This window comes from Topomyia yanbarensis, unplaced genomic scaffold (assembly GCF_030247195.1).
Source record: "Topomyia yanbarensis strain Yona2022 unplaced genomic scaffold, ASM3024719v1 HiC_scaffold_519, whole genome shotgun sequence".
Lineage (NCBI taxonomy): Eukaryota > Metazoa > Arthropoda > Insecta > Diptera > Culicidae > Topomyia > Topomyia yanbarensis.
Genome location: NW_026683735.1, coordinates 3,360 through 23,410, shown reverse-complemented (window position 1 = coordinate 23,410; position 20,051 = coordinate 3,360). Strand labels below are relative to the sequence as shown.

General features: G+C 38.0%; 1 protein-coding gene across 1 annotated transcript; it reads left to right on the top strand.

The window, feature by feature from the left end:
* Positions 1-473: 473 nt before the first annotated feature.
* Positions 474-18,130, top strand: LOC131695764 (disco-interacting protein 2-like; the record flags this gene model as incomplete). Its single annotated transcript, XM_058984281.1, has 4 exons — positions 474-758; positions 6,960-7,439; positions 16,523-16,651; positions 16,831-18,130. Coding segments are annotated over 4 exons (1,802 nt in total), but the record flags the coding sequence as incomplete, so codon positions are not given.
* Between the last annotated feature and the right edge of the window lie 1,921 nt (positions 18,131-20,051).

The window sequence follows — 20,051 nt, the reverse complement described above, 5'->3', positions numbered from 1 at the left end:
CGATCGTGATGACTTTATGACAGTTTGTTGGACTCGACTCCTGACACTCGGTACATAAATATTTGTTCAGGCGGGAAGTGATAATTGACAAGAAAGTGGAAAATTGCAACCATGTGTACCCCTCAATTAACTTCATTTAGCCTAAAGAGGCGCGCACATACACTAAACACACATACACACATTGTATGTCTAATCTTAACTGTTGCATTCAACACGGGGAGGGCCTTCGCACAGATGACGCAAGCGGAAGAAAATATACCGACGACTTTTCACTTCCGTTCGAAGTTGCCTTACTTTTTCGAAATGCGTTCGCCGGTTATGGTGGGTTGTTTGTCGACTATTTTGAAAAAATTGGTCTTGATGTTAAAGTATGTTTATCTATTATTTTGTAGAAGTAGATTAATTGTAGCAATGTAAACGTACTGTAACATGTAGCTAACTTCTCGCTTGTTGATATTAATTTGTGCCGTCAGGTGGCAACGGTGGTGGCGGTGGTAATAATCCGGGCTATGTAAATGACATCCAGTCGCACCTGCATCATCCTTCGTCTCAGCAGAAGCAGAATATCTTCGCCTCCTCTGGTAGCGGAGGAGGAGGAGGAGGAGGCGGTGGAGGTGGTGGTGGGGGCGGAAGTAGAGAACGAAATGACCGTCCCAATAGTGGCCATCATTATCAACAACAGCAACAAATACAGCAGAACCGAACTCGGCGCAGCACCCAACGAAGGGTTACCCACAATGAGAAGCGATACCATTCAGGTTAGCGTCTGTTTCGAATGCAAAAAATAACAAAAATCATATAGGAGAACATGGGATAAAAAGCTCGACAAGATAAAACAGACAGAGTCAGATTTAAAAAAATTCAAACAAATTTAGAAAAGGTTTCTAAAGGATGCGTCTTGAAGGACCTTTGTGTATACCTGTGGCAATTGTTTCCAGAAATTGCAGAATTTATACATGACTCTAATCTGTCTTACTCGCCTAGCTTATCTCCGCGGATTCATACTTTGCATGTTCATCTCTTGCATTTGGCATTTAGTACATTTAACTCACTCGTGTTTTTGAGAGCGCTGTGCCAGCAATTTAAATTATGCTAGCTACAGCTGTCATCTTAAGTTTAATTTTTATTCTTACTTTTTGGAGTTAGATATTATTTAGTTTAGATGCTTTTCTAACTGTGCCGCTTATCCGTGTGGCTTGTCATTCGCATTACCGTATTGCACTGAGTTGTTAGTTGTGTAGAAAGTGTTAAACTATTTTCAGCATGAACCATTTATGCTTTATAGATTTTTTTCTAGTGTATTAATTCTTACTCAATTTATTTACAGTTTCAGTTTTCAATGCGTATACTAACAACCGTATAAATAAATCTAACAGCAAAATGGGTTCTTTTTTATATCATTAACTACATTTCTTCGTTGTAGTTGTGCATTTGTTTCGCGGTACATATACAATGTTAAATGAACAATCTTTTCGTATTTGGTTTTGGTAAAAGAACATTCAATAAAAATTATTTTAGCTATTGAGGTTTCTACAATGACGGAGAAAACTGTAATACCAAACTATTAAAATACCAAATTCGGTTTCTTTTTCGTTTTAATAGAGTCATTTAAGTTCAGAGCATTTGAAGGGTCACCGGTCCAAACTGACTATTAGGACCATTCATAAATTACTTAACGCTTTGAGGGGCGGGAGGGGGTACGACAAGTTGTGACATGTTGTGACTTTGGGGGGGGGGGGGGGGTTAGTAAGCTATATCGTTACGTAACATGTTTTCACCGAAGAAAAAAAAAATTTTTCGAGGAATTTGTTACATAATAGAGGAGGGGGCATGGAGAAATTTGTGACAATTTGTTACAAGGGGGAGGGGAGAGTCGATTTCGGGCAATTTTTGCGTTAAGTAATTTATGAATGGTCACTTATGACATTTCGAAAATTTTACAGGAGGAGGAATAGTCTTCGTCATTAGTATATTTAACATTTTTTAATTAGAAAAATATTGTAATTTCCTGTAGTCAAGAAGAAAAAAAATATTAGTATTAGAGCATAAACATTGAAATAAAATAATGGTAATTGTTATAAATATGTTATGCCGATTATAAATAGTAACAAAATCATCATTTTAACAGTACAGTACAGTATTTTTACAATAATTTACAGTAAAGTGTATAACATTACACTTTACTGTAAATTGTACAATATAAAAAGTGGGTCTCAAGAGTGATTGCATAGTCTTCCTACATGAAAAAGGAAAAACAATAAACTAACGTTTCTACAGAAAATTTGAATGTGAAATCGACTTTTACATAAAAAAAACGCTTTTAATACTCCTTATAGTGTGATGAAATATTTCTTAGATTTCTTATGATTTTCACTTCGGATATTATATCAATTGAGACCATTTGATAAAACATACTACTTGGGACAGTAGGGCTCAGAGAAACGATCACATTGGCTTGTGACAAAATCAATGTGAGAAATCTCGAAAGTTAAATCAAATCTATGGTACATAAAACGAAAATGATCTTAGAATAGACTGACAAATATCGTTTTTCAATCAATGCATTATGTATGAATAAATTGAATTTCTATTATGGGGCTAAATTTGCGGTGCTGGTCCAAAAATTCGAGAAAAAATCAATTGCAAATATTTGAATGTACTTCCTAAATTGCGTTTACGCAGATTTTCATAGTGATCGGAGAATTAGAACTAGAATTTCACCTCTATTCAACACGCTACCGTATGCGAAACTTTCAACGCGATCATTCTGATATCGATATCGACTTTCCAAAAGGTGACCTCACTGTGAGTAATTTTCGAATACCGTTGTACTAATCGATATGAAAGTTCCCAGTATTTTTTATACTCACAATAGCTAGTGGTCGAACAAAGGAGTTTCGATTTGACCCATTATTACTAATCCTAATGCCAAAAACAAATTAGAGCTCGATTTTTTGTAGGGGTTATCGCTACATTTTTTGCGAAACCCTTCGTTAAATCAGTGCTGAAATATAACTTTGCTTTCATTGTATAATTTTTGGTTGAGCGATTCACGAGATAACATGTTCACCGCCAGCGACGAATTACACTGCGTGGTGAGGTGATAATTTTTTTTTTTTGATGAATTAATTTATTTGAATAAAATATTATAAAAAAAATTTAAGTTCTTTATAATATTCACAACTTTATTATGAAAAGTTTGTTAAAAATAAGTTTGCAATCTTGGTTAGTGAAAATGTTTAAAATTCTTAAACTTTCTCGATTCGCAACATATACAAATACTTAAGTGTACCTAATAATTGAGAACACCCTTTTTAAGATAAACTTCCCCATAATAAGCGAACGAATTGGAAGAAGTCGTCAAATTACCCCATAGTAAACAAACCAAAATTTGGTTTAAAAAAAATTAAATCGAAAAAAATCCTCGCAAAATAGGTACTCTAGAATTCGAAAAAATAGACATATTTCAGGAATTTATATAGACGCAATCGGTGAATCGAGATATTAAATGAAATTTATAATACTAGTTCGTCGCTATTGTGCCATCTTATGACAAGCGCCATTTATCACTTTTCGAAAATCGCCTTGATACAATTCTTGATTCAAAACGTATTCATATTTTCAATAGGACTCACAAGAGGAATTCCACGAAGATCCGTCCGAAAAACTTTTAACTCGTAATGGACCATCGTAGATTGCGATGAAACTTCACACATTTTACCTTCATCAATGAGACCATTTTAACTCAAGAGCAATTTAAAAGTGCGTCATTTTAACTCAAGAGCAATTTAAAAGTGCGTATATGTTTTTGCATGCAGCATTTTCGAAAAAAATGTTCGATAAACATATTTTATATAAAAAAATGAAATTCATATCAATAATTTAAATTGAAAGAAAACCCATTCTTTAAGTTTTTTATGTTTCCTCAACAAAAATCTAAAAAGAAAACAAACATTTTGAATGTAATTGCGCGTTTAGGTCAAAAGTAAGACGGTTCAATGATCGAAGACAATATACTTGTTATCAGATAGCGACGGTTCGAGCTTTTTGGATACAAGCCAGTTTGCAAACTCATGCTTAATGCCTTAAGAGCAGTGAGTTACTTCTAACGCCTCTTCTCTGCCAGATCGTGCAAATGTTGAGCGATTTCCTAAAATAAGAATAAGCAGATTTCTGCTACTTAAGTATTCAATTCGGTGCCTCTCAAATTGATATCCATCAAATTGAAATCCATTCCAGTCACAGTACTATACAAATTCGGTTCTTGAACTAAAGCTATGGAAGCTTTTCCTTCCTACACAAGGCAAGATAGATTCATAGTTGCTGTATGGGTATTAAGGACATTACCATCATTTGAATCCTTTGATTTTTGTATGGAAAAAGTAAAAAAATATGATAAAGTAAGCTTACCCTTTTCATAGGGTTCTGGAGTGCCACGCACCAAACCTTCTTAGCTTTATTGTGCATAGTTTAGAGTTAAAAAGTGCCTGTTCGTGCATTTTGGTTTGCACCTTTCTTTCTTATACGTAGTTGAAGTTGGTGTTAAAAAATGTAAAAATCTTCAATAACTTTGAAACAAATGAGTATTTTTACATATAGTCTTCGACAATATTATGTAGTTTTGATACCTACACAATTGTGTTGAATGAATGAAATGAAAAAAGTTATATTAAAAATAAATAGAAAAAAGTTATATTAAAAAAATAGATTTAAGGGGGTTGCCATATAAAACGCCTTATAATTCGATAACCTTTACTCCTACAAACTCAAGTTCTTCAACAAAATAAGCATTCCTAAAACTTTGTCGAAGACACCAACTTTCTTTCTTTCTATCAGTATAAAGAGTTATTTTTTTAGTTCGATCATAGTAAGCCTTGTCCAATTTCAATTGTTATCAGATTGTGGGGAATATTCATGCGATCAATTCCTCAAAAGACATCCTGTGAATATATTCGATGGTTTGGCCTCTAGTGAATTAAGTTCACGTTTTTGGCGTTTCCGACCACTGACTGTGCACACGGCCTCTAGGTTGGTTTTATCCGAAGAAAGATAGAATGTTATCAAGCTCCTAGTGGACCACCGCCAAAGAAAATCACAGCTATTGTGCTTATTAATAATCCGTGAAAATTTCAGATCGATTCATTCAATGATATTCGAATTATGTTGGTTACCATGATATCCCAGATAAGATTAATTCGGTCAAAATATTTTTTTGTAAATCGTGGTGATACAGAGAGTGTTAGTATATTCATTTAATTTCTATCTAATAATGCCTCGAATAAACGATATATCCTCAAATTATCGTGGCAAAATACTGAAAATGAGTGAGTGACAGTGAATCTCCGGGGGCACTTCGTCGAAAACTTGTTGAGTAGTGAAAATCATAACTCAAAATCTACTGGAACAATCGTTCTGATCTTTTCCACGGTTCTTCTTTATAACAGAAAGTGGCGTGGTCATTAGAAACTGGCCCAAAATCATACAGACTGATCTTTTGTGTTCGTCTGGCAGGAGTCCAGCTTAAGCAGTGTTACCAAATACAAATATGTAAATTTGAATTTGGTGCTACTATGAATCGCTCAAGTCTGTCAACATGTCTTACGGCAAAGACAGCTTTGTCCCTCTTTACCACGAGAATCGCCCGGTCGGCATCTGTAGTTATCTGAAGAATGATAGAAAAAAGGGTGGAACACTTCACAGCAATTGGTACAGGAGATATTTTCTTTCACTGAAAATAGCCTAACAAACCTTTTTGTCGGAGAAATAAAGCACCGTCATGATCTACGTTATGGACAATGAAACATACGTCAAGGCGGGTTTCAAGCAACTCGCATTTCAAGTCAAGTTGTTAAAGTCTCCGAACAGTACTTGGTGCGGCAGGCTATTTGCACATGTGTGTGTGTGTGTTTAAAATTGAAATTTTTGTGACAACTGATGATGGCAAGGAACCATTCACTACGAGAAAATGGGTACCATTCGTGTGCCTCCAACAGCGTGCAAGTCGTACCCAAGAACAAAAACCCTCAAAGCTCGTCCAATTGCAAAATATTGGACAACGTTAAGCGAAACCCGAAGAAAACGCAGAACATATGTTGCATCAAATGATGTAGACAACTGATGGATGCTGTGAAACGTTTTTTGTATTTTGTAGTCTCTGAACTCCAGAAAGAAATATAGTTTGTTCATTTATATAACAATGTAGTCAGAGTATACTTAATCATGCGTGGCCCATTTTTGAACGTTCTATACTTTATTGATATAATTGTATCAACCGATAACAAATAACGGCCAGGCCCCATTGAAAAAACTCAATGTATTAACTGTAGCGTTAATCACTTCATGCTATACTGCTTCTCCAATTACATAGTTCTTTTCACGTCACTGTCAGTCTTATTCTAACGAACGAGTCGCAAGTCGTTAGCAATAACTTTAACCGATTAAGCGACATTAATTTTACATTTTTCATTGAAATAAATACTGGGTAGCGTGGGAGCATACGATTATTATTCGTCTAAATTGTGCATTTCATTGACAAATCAATACAAAGATTAACTTCACACCCAAGCGGCATCCTATTGCTGTTTAAATCCTATTTATGTACACTTAATGATAGCATTATTTGAATATAAATTTCTTTTCGGTTGGTTACAGGTTTTTTTTCTAGTATTGTTTCTCCTTCCACATCCAAAACAACGAGAGTTGGTTTGCGTTTCACGTTTGCTTACTTTTTTTTCTTTCTCTCTTTTTTTGCATGCGCTGTGCGATCTGTTGTGTTTTGTTTTGTACACCGTCTCATCACCAATTATAAACTACTTAACGATGCACTTCACTGCACTATGGATATACTTTACAAACTGTTCAACATTTTTACAACCACGTGCACATAAAATAATAAAAAAAACAACATGATTATACTCGCCAAAAAACGGCACACAAAACAACAACTCTGATCCGCTCAGCTGCGGGACGGCCAGATGTGCACACAGATGAACCGATTTGTCAGCCTATACGGCCGGTTCAGCATCACATCCTCTCATCTACTACCTCATCTGGATCATCCTCCTCTGAACTGCCGAGGAATGAAGTGCCATCGCTAAGTACTAACTTCAGTAACCTAGCACTACACTCGCCAGCGATAGTGGCCGCCGTGGCAGCCCTGACAAAATCGCCGTCCAAAACAGTTGCCGTTGGTTTGCCGTCGGAAGTCTCCGACAGTGTCCGGGACCCCGCAGAAACTCATGTGATAATGCGACCGAAACAACATCAACAGTATGTACGACCTCCCGCGCCACAAACTGTTACCGGGTCAGATTGCTGCGCTCAACAGCTGCCACCGCCGCTAGAAACTAGTTTCGACCGAGCAAGTAATAATCAAGCGCCAGCCAATAATAGTAGAAATAATAGAAGAATTGGACGACATGAGAGTCGTTACACCAGCGGTAAAAATGAATATTATTGTATTTCTATGTTTCTTTTCACACGCTTTACTGCAACAAATTGGTTCTACACTTTCGGCCTCCAAATTTTTCACTACAGTCTGAACTCCTTTTCTTCTACTATTCCTCTACTAACTGTAGTTCGTCTGTTTGTTTTTTCGCTATTATGAAGCCAGTTTTTATTATTAGGATCGTACTCCAGAATAAAACACTATTGTATTGTTTGTTTGTATTTTAGCGAGTATGCAATTGCATGAACACTGATTGCAGTCCTACATTCTTATAGTTATATAGTGGAAAATTAATTCATTCTATTACTGGCATGCATGTGTTTTTTTAATTATCCGTTATGTTTTATGATAGTAGTTGATAAGAAAATATGTAAATGAAGAAAGGCTTATTTAGAGCTGTTTCAAGCTATCGAGAAGGTATGCTTGACTTCCACAGATAATATGCATAAACATGAGACATATAGAAAACAAGACACTGTCACAGTTATAAAAGTTGGTTCAGGGTGTCCGTCGGTTTGGGGTTCACTGCATCGATTTAAACTGTTAACGGATCTTCGTTGAAGGTGGATAGTTAACAGATCTGCATTTATAGACTTCAAAAAATTCTTCGGAGTTAATCTCGAAAAGAGCCTCTCAAATCAAAGGGACACCCTCACCAAGCCAGACGCTGATCATACATGTTCAACCGGTTTTATCTCGTTCAACTTCTCTGTAGTCATTAGTGATCGTATGAGAGATTCGTTCGATCGGAGATTCGTTCAAGAATAATTGATCACTTTTATTGGCAGCCACCCTCGTGGAAGACAACATCTGTTTAGCAGTGGATTATTTTACCGTTACTGTTCTTCGTAGAACGTCGTCGGTTGAAAACCGGCTTTTCAATCAAATATCTCCTACGCTTTTACACTTATATCGTAATGCTCAATCTTGGAATGGATGATTTAATGAATGTCATTGCATAAGTACCTTTCAGACGATCGTATTTCAGCGGCGATGGGAATACTGTAAGTCATGGCGAAGTTCATACTCTTCCACATTGTAGTATATACGTATGTAAGTCGATTCGCATACGCATCGATTTCTAAGTACTATCGCCACTTGTCAGTAACGGACTAAACTATTTATTTTCTACAAAAGTGCTACGCTGACAGGTGACATATTTACGTGAAAGTTCAATAGTTTAGGTGATTAGTCGACTAGTTGTTATAGTATTAGTAATAGCGAGCATTCAAAAGAACTCATGTTTACTACATTAGTTATAATATTTGCGTTTCGACTTCGTCTCATTAGAATCCGACACTAACCTAGTGACAGGACAAAACCAGCGGAGAATTGACGCTAGCTCCAAAAAACAGTGACACAATTTGTATTCCTGAGCAAATAGCAAGCTCATTTTAAGCTGATGAGAACTACTGAAATCGAGACATTTGGTTTGGTGAAGAAAATTTTTTTCTCTATTAGAGAGAAAATTGTTTAAAACCAAATTGTGTTTCCGTTGTTTGAACTGATGGTCGGGTTCGGGTTTTTGAACCCGAAACCCAGACCCGACCCGAATCCGACGGGTTTCGGATTCTGTAAATTTTAACTACTTGCATTCGGGTCGGGTTCCGGGTTTTCAAATTTAAATTTCTCGGGTTCGCGTTTTTTTAAATTTAAAACTTTCGTGTTCGGGTCGGGTTTTCCGAATTTGGCATTTTCGGATTTGGGTCGGGTTCGGTGTTTGAACAGTTCACACCCAACCATTTCTTGGCGCTGTTTACGTCTATACACAACCCCCAGTCTTTTTGTAGTATTTAACTTCACTTCGTAATACGAATGGATGACACATATAACCGTACTAAATTTTACCACCTTTGAATCTAACTAGCACTCGTCTTATTTTCCGATTCTCAAATATCATGAGAGAGCATTCAACAATAAGTGTTTCCCGTCTAAAATCTCTATGCGATTTATTTTCCATGATAATCATCAATAAACCAAGTCAAAGTAAATTTGTCGGAAAATATTGGTTCAAGCGAGTAGAAATCTACGGGAAGTAGAGACAATCTATCAACGTTGGCATTAAAATGGTAATAGTATACTAGCGCCACTATCAAATCAGTGGTACATGTATGAAACAGCACTCTCTAACAGATTGTCCCGGCATGAATTTCCACGATTTAAAGCAATTGATCGTAGAAATATTGTGTGTTCTGTTCAAGCTATGAGCGGATTCGTAGAAGTTTGTAGTCGTTTCGAGAACTCCTTTGGAGATTTCGAAGCATTTCTACTGTCGCGCATACCGTACTAGCAAATATTGTGGCATTAAGCACGTATCAGAGAATCTTGATTGACACCCTTCGACGCAAGTTTGCCCGTACAAACCATTAATGCGGGTGACATCGTGTAAACTGTAGAATACGAATTGCCAATTCGTCGCTGTTGTGCTAGCTTGTAACAAGCGCCATTTTGGGGTAAACTGAGGTAGGTATGCCACATAACTCGTCTTAAAATTTTCTACAAATTGGCGTTTACAGAATTCTGCTTTGTTACTGAAATGTAGCGAGAAACGTGATGATAAATTGTGATTTTTGCTTCAAATCGCTATATCTTGGGATTGGCTCAAGTTATTTATTTATTTATTTATAATGTAGTTTTAGATTTTTCTATGTGTAAAAATGCCTTAGGAACACAATGGCATACTAATTTTACCAATAAAAATGCATGTATTGCGGGAAAATGCAGTTTCACTTTCAAACTGGAAATATTGCATGTTTGGCAACACTGTAGCCATAAATTATATTTTTTCTAGATTTTTTGATCGATGTCCTTGAAAATGCATCTCAACGTTTTTTTTCTAGACCAAATAACACCGAAGATATGAAGTTAAAAATTGGTGTTTTATTTGCATAGAAAATTTTCCATGCACAATACAAATTTTGTCATCAATACACACCCATGACACGTGTGAGTGCGACTTTTGTTTACATTTTTAGCAAAAACTCTCAATATAGTTTACCGATCTTCGTTATACTTGAGAGATCAATACTGAATATATAGAAGCTTCAATTGTCTTCTCTGAATTGTTTCTACCATTTATAAGTTTAAAGATATTCAATCTCAAACTTTGAAAATCGTGTTACTCGAAATGTGCTAAATGGCGCTTGTCATAAGATAGAACAACTGCGACGAATTGACATAGCTTAATTTAATACATGTAATAAATTATACAAAACTACTGCATGAATGGTTTTCGATAAAAATTTAAAAATTTTGATTAAGTATGACGGGCAAGGTTGTTTGAATCTGTCATCATTATGCCACTTTTTCCCCATGCTCTAGTCGCCGATTTATCCTACTTTCCGATTAAGATATCGACGACTTATAAGTTGCCCAGAACATTACAAATTCAACGTTCAATAATAGTGCCAATTTTTCTCGCCAGTAATTCGTTTTACCATAGGTGATATATAACTGTTATGATGGTACTTCAGGTTCGAGTGTTTCTGTAATTCCTTTGAGCTTTGGATTTAACTCGGGTGCCTAAAATTAAAAATCTTCGGACTATGCTATATTTCACCCTAAGGAGGAAAATTTGGTAAAAACCAAAATTTCTCACTAGGGTGAAAATTTGTTGGTAAAAACCAGTCTTTGTACAGGAGGGCACAAATCCTTATTTCATACTATGTTGCGTTTCGGCTTCGCCTCTTCAGAAACCGACACTAACGTATTGTCGGAATAGATTAGCGCCGGCTTGACGCAAATCCCTTAAAACTAAAACACACTATGTGTTTCAATCAAACGACTGATCAAACGTGATGTCCCGTTCGAGCAGAAGTTCTGTTTATGCCGATGAGACACAAGTGAAGCCGAAACTTGTCTTGGCTTAGCAGGCCTATGCGAAAGCACTATGCTATATTTCACCCTAAGGAGGAAAATTTGGTAAAAACCAAAATTTCTCACTAGGGTGAAAATTTGTTGGTAAAAACCAGTCTTTGTACAGGAGGGCACAAATCCTTATTTCATACTATGTTGCGTTTCGGCTTCGCCTCTTCAGAAACCGACACTAACGTATTGTCGGAATAGATTAGCGCCGGCTTGACGCAAATCCCTTAAAACTAAAACACACTATGTGTTTCAATCAAACGACTGATCAAACGTGATGTCCCGTTCGAGCAGAAGTTCTGTTTATGCCGATGAGACACAAGTGAAGCCGAAACTTGTCTTGGCTTAGCAGGCCTATGCGAAAGCACTATGCTATATTTCACCCTAAGGAGGAAAATTTGGTAAAAACCAAAATTTCTCACTAGGGTGAAAATTTGTTGGTAAAAACCAGTCTTTGTACAGGAGGGCACAAATCCTTATTTCATACTATGTTGCGTTTCGGCTTCGCCTCTTCAGAAACCGACACTAACGTATTGTCGGAATAGATTAGCGCCGGCTTGACGCAAATCCCTTAAAACTAAAACACACTATGTGTTTCAATCAAACGACTGATCAAACGTGATGTCCCGTTCGAGCAGAAGTTCTGTTTATGCCGATGAGACACAAGTGAAGCCGAAACTTGTCTTGGCTTAGCAGGCCTATGCGAAAGCACTATGCTATATTTCACCCTAAGGAGGAAAATTTGGTAAAAACCAAAATTTCTCACTAGGGTGAAAATTTGTTGGTAAAAACCAGTCTTTGTACAGGAGGGCACAAATCCTTATTTCATACTATGTTGCGTTTCGGCTTCGCCTCTTCAGGAACCGACACTAACGTATTGTCGGAATAGATTAGCGCCGGCTTGACGCAAATCCCTTAAAACTAAAACACACTATGTGTTTCAATCAAACGACTGATCAAACGTGATGTCCCGTTCGAGCAGAAGTTCTGTTTATGCCGATGAGACACAAGTGAAGCCGAAACTTGTCTTGGCTTAGCAGGCCTATGCGAAAGCACTATGCTATATTTCACCCTAAGGAGGAAAATTTGGTAAAAACCAAAATTTCTCACTAGGGTGAAAATTTGTTGGTAAAAACCAGTCTTTGTACAGGAGGGCACAAATCCTTATTTCATACTATGTTGCGTTTCGGCTTCGCCTCTTCAGAAACCGACACTAACGTATTGTCGGAATAGATTAGCGCCGGCTTGACGCAAATCCCTTAAAACTAAAACACACTATGTGTTTCAATCAAACGACTGATCAAACGTGATGTCCCGTTCGAGCAGAAGTTCTGTTTATGCCGATGAGACACAAGTGAAGCCGAAACTTGTCTTGGCTTAGCAGGCCTATGCGAAAGCACTATGCTATATTTCACCCTAAGGAGGAAAATTTGGTAAAAACCAAAATTTCTCACTAGGGTGAAAATTTGTTGGTAAAAACCAGTCTTTGTACAGGAGGGCACAAATCCTTATTTCATACTATGTTGCGTTTCGGCTTCGCCTCTTCAGAAACCGACACTAACGTATTGTCGGAATAGATTAGCGCCGGCTTGACGCAAATCCCTTAAAACTAAAACACACTATGTGTTTCAATCAAACGACTGATCAAACGTGATGTCCCGTTCGAGCAGAAGTTCTGGCGTTAATCTATTCCGACAATACGTTAGTGTCGGTTTCTGAAGAGGCGAAGCCGAAACGCAACATAGTATGAAATAAGGATTTGTGCCCTCCTGTACAAAGACTGGTTTTTACCAACAAATTTTCACCCTAGTGAGAAATTTTGGTTTTTACCAAATTTTCCTCCTTAGGGTGAAATATAGCATAGTGCTTTCGCATAGGCCTGCTAAGCCAAGACAAGTTTCGGCTTCACTTGTGTCTCATCGGCATAAACAGAACTTCTGCTCGAACGGGACATCACGTTTGATCAGTCGTTTGATTGAAACACATAGTGTGTTTTAGTTTTAAGGGATTTGCGTCAAGCCGGCGCTAATCTATTCCGACAATACGTTAGTGTCGGTTTCTGAAGAGGCGAAGCCGAAACGCAACATAGTATGAAAAATCTTCGGGATCTTTGGTTGATTCTCCGTATTAACAAGTCCGGTTCAGATCGGGTTTCTTAAATTATAAATTTTCTTGCTGAGGTCGGGTTTGGTTTTTTAAATTTGGAAATTATCAGGTTCGGGTCGAGCTCGGGTTTTACAAAATTTTCATTCTCGGTTCGGGTTTTGCAATTTTAAAATGTTCGGGTACGGGTCGGGTTCGGGTTGATCAAATTTTGAAATTTCGGACTCGGGCCGAGTTTAGGTTTTTCAATTTTCAAGCTCTCGGATTCGGGATTGAAAAAATTTAAACCCGACTATCTCTAGTTTGGAGCTAGCGTCAATTTAACGCTAGCTTAGTTCTGACACTAAGTTAGTGTCGGATTCTGATGAGGCGAAGTCGAAACGCAAATATTAGAACTAAATTAATTATAGGTTTTGCGCTCTTCACACGCAAAGTGTAGTGTTCTCCACTAAAGAGAAATATAGTATAGTGCATCTTGCATTGGTTTGCTAAGCCAAACCAAATATTTCGATTTCATTAGTTTTCATCGGCTTAAAATAAGCCCTTTTTTGCGGGACATCACGCTTTACTAGGGGTTTGCTGAGGAATACTTCTCAATAATTTCACAAAAAAATTATGCATAAAAATTATAAATTTTAGTATTTTTTTCTGATACTACTGTTATAGACACATTCTATACTGCTATAGGAAGAAGACCTATGAAAATATTTCAGATGTCACCAGGCTGAATATTTTCGAAGATACATAGCCGAAAGTAAGGAAGCACCGAGCAAGCATGCGAAAGCACAAACACACATTTACGAGATTTTATTGTTAATTTTATATTTCACTTTCTAAATTCTTTCAAATTTGTGGTCATTGTCTAATTTTTTTTTAAATTTTCGATGCGGTCAAATAAATATTATAGTGACAAGAAAAAATTGACCACTATCCGATCCCTGAGTCGATTGCTAGTGTTACCAGGAGTGTCTGCTCCAAAGTTGAACCAAATCTGACAAGACTAGCTACCAAATCAACGTGCTTGAAATAAGAAAGGCTATCAAAAATAAGAAAGGCAATTCAATTGTCTACAGCTTTGTCGAAGACTGCAGGTCAATCCAACTCTGTTAGGTTTATCTGAGAAAGTCTCGAAAGGCGGTCATATTTGAAAACGAAAAAGCCGTTTTTTAGCATACCGTTGGCAATATTCTCACGAAAATCAATCAGTCGTATTCTAACAATGGTCCCAATACATTGATTGGTTTTCTGGAAGATTGTGTATAGTTTTTTCCTTTTCTGTCGACTATGTAGTCACATTTTCTTTTTTACATTTTAACGACATTCAATTAGCTAGAGATTACTAAGTAGGGAAAGTTATGAAAATTTAGAGCCAGTGACAGCAAGGATGTGAAGTATACAGATTGGAAAACTAGAAGTGGTAGGGTCATTAGAACAGGCTTAATAACAGGCTTAAATACGGGCTTAACTTTTGCCTTCTGTTGATGGGGGTCGAGCTTAGGCAGCATAACTACGAATCATTGAAGTCCACCAACATGTCTCTTGGTAAAGACAAACTTGTCCCTCTTTACCGTGAGAACCGACAAAAGAAAAGCCACGCAAGATCACCACTGAACACCTGTCGACGATTAGCATCAATCAATGAGATTGCTGCTATTCATCTCTGTTAGCCTTTCGAATGTCGGGATAGATTTTTATTAGACTATTATAGTTGCGTTCACAATCGTAGCGTGTTTGCTACATTGTGTAAGGTGGTGGCTGTGTTTACAGCGGCTACCCACCGCTGCCGTTGAATTTAATGTAAAAAAGAAAATTTGTCTACATAGTCGAAATAAAAAAGAAAAAGGAACTGATGGGAATCCATCGGCAGCGGTCTGTATATAACTCCTTAAATTCTTCGTAACTACTAAAGACTACGCGCTTTAAGTTCGGTCAGTAACCAGTCATTTAGCATTAACCAAGATCCTTCCGTAAAATATGTTGCATACGACAAACCAAGCGGTTGAGAATGGCATCGAATCGATTCTTCTCGATCATCGCGTATATACTTGGTCACCACCATCATTCAATAACGTAAACTGCGACTTTAACTTTTCGATAGTATGGTGAACAGTGGACTCAGTTGGTCGATTATGTGTGGTGGGAGCGCACGAAACACATTCCTCACAGAGCTTTGATTATCGTTATACAGTTGAACAGTTTAAAGACGGTGAGGGGTGTAAGCCATTCCATTATGACATGGCAAACGATACTGAACAACAGTAGCATGACAGTTTGCTGTTAGCACCCGTTAACCAATAGAAAATGCCCTGTTGAAAAAACTCATGTTGAATTTCGCTGTAGTTTATTTTATCCCACAAACACAAATTGTTCAGAAAAACCTGCATACATATACTGAACAAGTATAGGAGTTTGATTTTCCCGCCAATTATGGCCTATAAAGGCAAGGTACTTCCATGTTGGACTCATAAGTTCGAAGTTTGTGACATTTTTTGGTTAAAAAATCTGTGTGCTCGGACAATAATTTTTAAAAATGCGCCTAAATTTTTACGAAATTATGTTTTTTTCTTCCAAAAATCGCGGTTTTTAATGTCTAGCGTGAATTATTCTCTCGATTTCATGCTTTGTGTTTCTCACGTTTCAGAGTGCACATTTTAACCAACTTTTGCGGAAATCCGCGAATTAAGCACTATATTTTGAAAAAAGAAAATAGTGCGATTGTTTGGTTCAATTTAGTCGGTCATTGTAAATAGCACATCTTTGAAACGTAAACCGAGAGAACACTTGATCAGCGTTTGGATCTCAACGTGTTTTGGAATATAGAATCTCACTTTTATTAACACCACGTGACTTGAACGTCATAAACCATTCGCAAAACCACATTTTCTGATTTGTTTTGTTTTCTCGTTTCTCTTCTTTTGCTATCTCCTTCACACACTGTTGTCCCATATTGTGTTCGTGTGTGCGCGTCTGTTCCGCCAATCATCGATCATGATCAATCATCAAACTGTTCACTCATCGACTGGCACCTCTCACACTGCACACTGCGCTATGCCTACAATCAATATCGAAATCGATACCAACACGATTCACCTAACCTATCAACCACAGAAGTACGCCAGGAAGCTGTACAGCAAGCATTAGCTGCATTAAAAAATCGCCCCAAACCTAGCTTACCAATGCCATCCAAACGAAGCTCTGTGCTTAACCGTAGCCCCGAGCGCGATCATGACGACACAGGTAAATTTTTCACCCACTCATATTAAATTAACGGTCCCGTTCGGTTGATTTAACCAGTTTACTTCTCAACAAAAACTTGCTTCTTTTGATAGTTTTGTTCGCGGCGATCATGATCATGTCCTGTCCGTAAAAATCCCGTAGTACTTACACTAGAGTTCTAATTTTTTTTCCATTCCCAGATTCCAGCACAGATGACGAGTCGATTCCGGAGGAAGGGTTGATCGGTGGTAGAATATCAACGCCCGACCGAGAGAACTACAACCTCCCACGCGATCACATTCTTGGGCGTGAACCCATGAAACTACCATCAACGCGTGATCATCACCACGTAAGCCAAACAAAACATCAAAGTCAACCTGCGCCAATCGAACGACGGCCGCCCCAAAGCATACCAACACCGAACGCACAACATGCTACTTTATCCGATACCTCTAGCGCAGGTTCGCCACCGGCAGTTCATCGAACCTACTATAACCAGAAGAACAGCTACGACATAACGGATATCACGGAGTATCAACCAAGGCCATATGCAGCCCCTGATATCACACAATTCAGTGCCAACACACGACGAGGAGCAGATCGTGTCACACGATATGTTAACCTCTCCAGTCAGGAACCTGGTGACACGAGCACAGCTGGGCGATGGAAAGTTTCCGCCAAAATTCAACAGCTCCTAAACACTTTAAAACGACCAAAGCGCCGACCGCTGCCCGAATTTTACGAAGACAATGATATCGAACTGGAGATAGCAGCCAACCCCAAAGATCCCAATGCTCCGAAACCCGAGGGTAGCGTGATGACATCGGTACAGGGCGAACAATTGATTGTGCCGTCGGGTCTACCCCGAACTCTGGAAGCTGCTCTGCAACGATATGGTACCAGTTCGTTTAAAGCTCCGATGGCGACGGTGCTGGATCCGAATGGCAAGATGACTACTACCCTCACCTACGGAAAACTGTTATCGCGAGCACAGAAAATTGCCTATGCCCTCTCGACAAAAGTTTTCAGCAAAGGTCCCGAGCAGATATCGCTCAAACCAGGCGATAGGGTGGCTCTCGTCTATCCGAACAGTGATCCGCTAAGGTGAGTATCGGAATGTTGGTATTTGCTAATAATTCGAGGAGCACTGACAGGTTATTAGTGAGATATGTTTAGAGATAGATGAGATTATTAGAGGCGTGCGCCGCACCGCCGATTTTTAGAAAAATAGACAGCACGCCGATTCGCTGACTATTTTTACCTAAATCGGCGACGCGGCGCATACCTCTAGCAATTATTGCCTTGGTTGGTGGGTTAAACGTCAGTGCGAAATTGTTTCAATACCGAATTTTGGATCGTATAGAATGTTTCTTGAAGCAATAATTTCCAAATATAAATCGGCCAACAAATGACAATGTAGCTAATTTTGTTTGCCGAAGGTCCCATAAAATTGTGTTTTTGCTATAAATCCAGATTTTGAGGGAATACTAAACTGCCGTTATAAGCTTAATTGTCCCATGTTCTATGGGATTCCCTATATACATGGGACAATTATGCGTAGAAGGGCAGTAAACTGTTCAAACAAGGCTCCGTATTGTTTTTGAATAGACCTATACTGCCACTAGAAGCATAATTGTCTCATGTGTATAGGGATTCCCATAGCACATGGGACAATTATGCTTCTAGCATTACTTAAAAAGCTCATTATTATGTTTCGTCGCCCATTATTATTATAGGTTTTCCTTGTCACATAAATTCTAACTTGCAATTTGCGCTAACAGCTTGTTCCGGATTTGTTTCGGTTGTTTCTTCTTTTTGTATAATGACATCGGTTGTACGACTTTCCCCCGAAAACCATTCCCCAGAAACTAAAATACCGAAGTTTTTTCCCCAGAAAGAACCATTCTCCAGAAAACCATTCCGTCGAAAGTACCAATCACCAGAAAACCTTTTCCCAGAAAGTATTTTTGCCCAGAAAACCGTTACCCAGAATGAACAAATACCCAGAAGTTCATACCCCAGAAAAATCCATTTCCCAGAAATTGAGGTATTTTAACTGAAGATAACTTATTTATTAGTATTATCATTCAGGTTTGGTTTTGTAATATAAGATCTATTGATAAAATGGTATCTTTTAATGCTGTACCATCTTCCTGGTCGGCAATTAGAACTTCTTTTAATTTTTTGTCACTCCTACCTGTTTTTTTACAGCGACGCCGGTTTATCATATCTCCTTGCAGATATCGCATATATTCCGCCTACGTGAACTGCTCTTCCTCTTTGAATGCTTTCACAACCGCATAAAGCTTAAGGTCACTGGTACCTTTTAAGAGTGCATTTAATTGGTTGTGATACCCTTCTATTGCGTTTGAGGCTCTGGGTATGTCATTGAGGGTGTTGTATCGCATGGTCCATAATTCAAGGGAAAATCTGGCCTGTGCGCAGTGTTTTCCAACCCTTCGCTTCCCCAAAGCGTATTTTTTATGTAATCGAAGTACGGGGACATTTATTCCGGAGCTGAAGCACGGACAATACCCAAACCTTCAGGCACATCTTGAGGTTTCAAATAGCATTTGCATGCTTTTCAAATAAATTCCAGATAATCCCAATTTTTGGATCCGTTTCCAACAATGTTTCGTTAGGTGGAAAAACAACCATAACGCAAAGAATTGGGAACAATCCTTGCTATAGCGTTATCTCAGCGGTTTCAAAACCTGTCAATACAATCGACGGATTAATTATAATATTGTTGTTGGCTGCTATGGTTTTTATCAGTTCTAGAGCTTTTTTGTAGTTAAATTCTGATTTATCTGGAAGGAGCATGTGTACTAAGGGCAGGAACGTTCGTTCAATGCTCAATGTTCCGATTGACCCTTGGATGGCAATTTATGTAGCAGATGAATCAATAAGGGCATGACCTGTGATCAACACGTATGCTCGGTTTATTCGAACATAGGAGTACTCCTTCTTTTAAACATGAGCAATTCTTTGAATATGTATGCCAAATAGCCCTCGGAATGAAACTTTTTATCCACTCGTATGACCGGTTTTCTCAAACATAGGGGTTGATTCATTCTTTCCAGCATACTAAGGAATAGCTGGAGCAGAAAGTTGGCTAAAATAGGAAAAACATATTCGAACTATCCTATTAAAGATTTTTTATAACATTCTTCGATGTTTGTTGCACCATGTACCATCGAAATTTCAAGGGGGTCCTCTACTCTCGAGGCCTAAAATTGAGGTGTTTTTTGGGAATAATTTGCGAAAGATCTACTGAATGGATCTTGTTTTTTTTATTTTGAAGATACATGTTTCGGCTTTACAATTTAACTTTAAACAACGAAAACAAACATCTCTGCGACCTTGAAACGTCATTTGTGACATTGATGTTTAAATTACATGGGAGTAAAGTTTCGGCTAA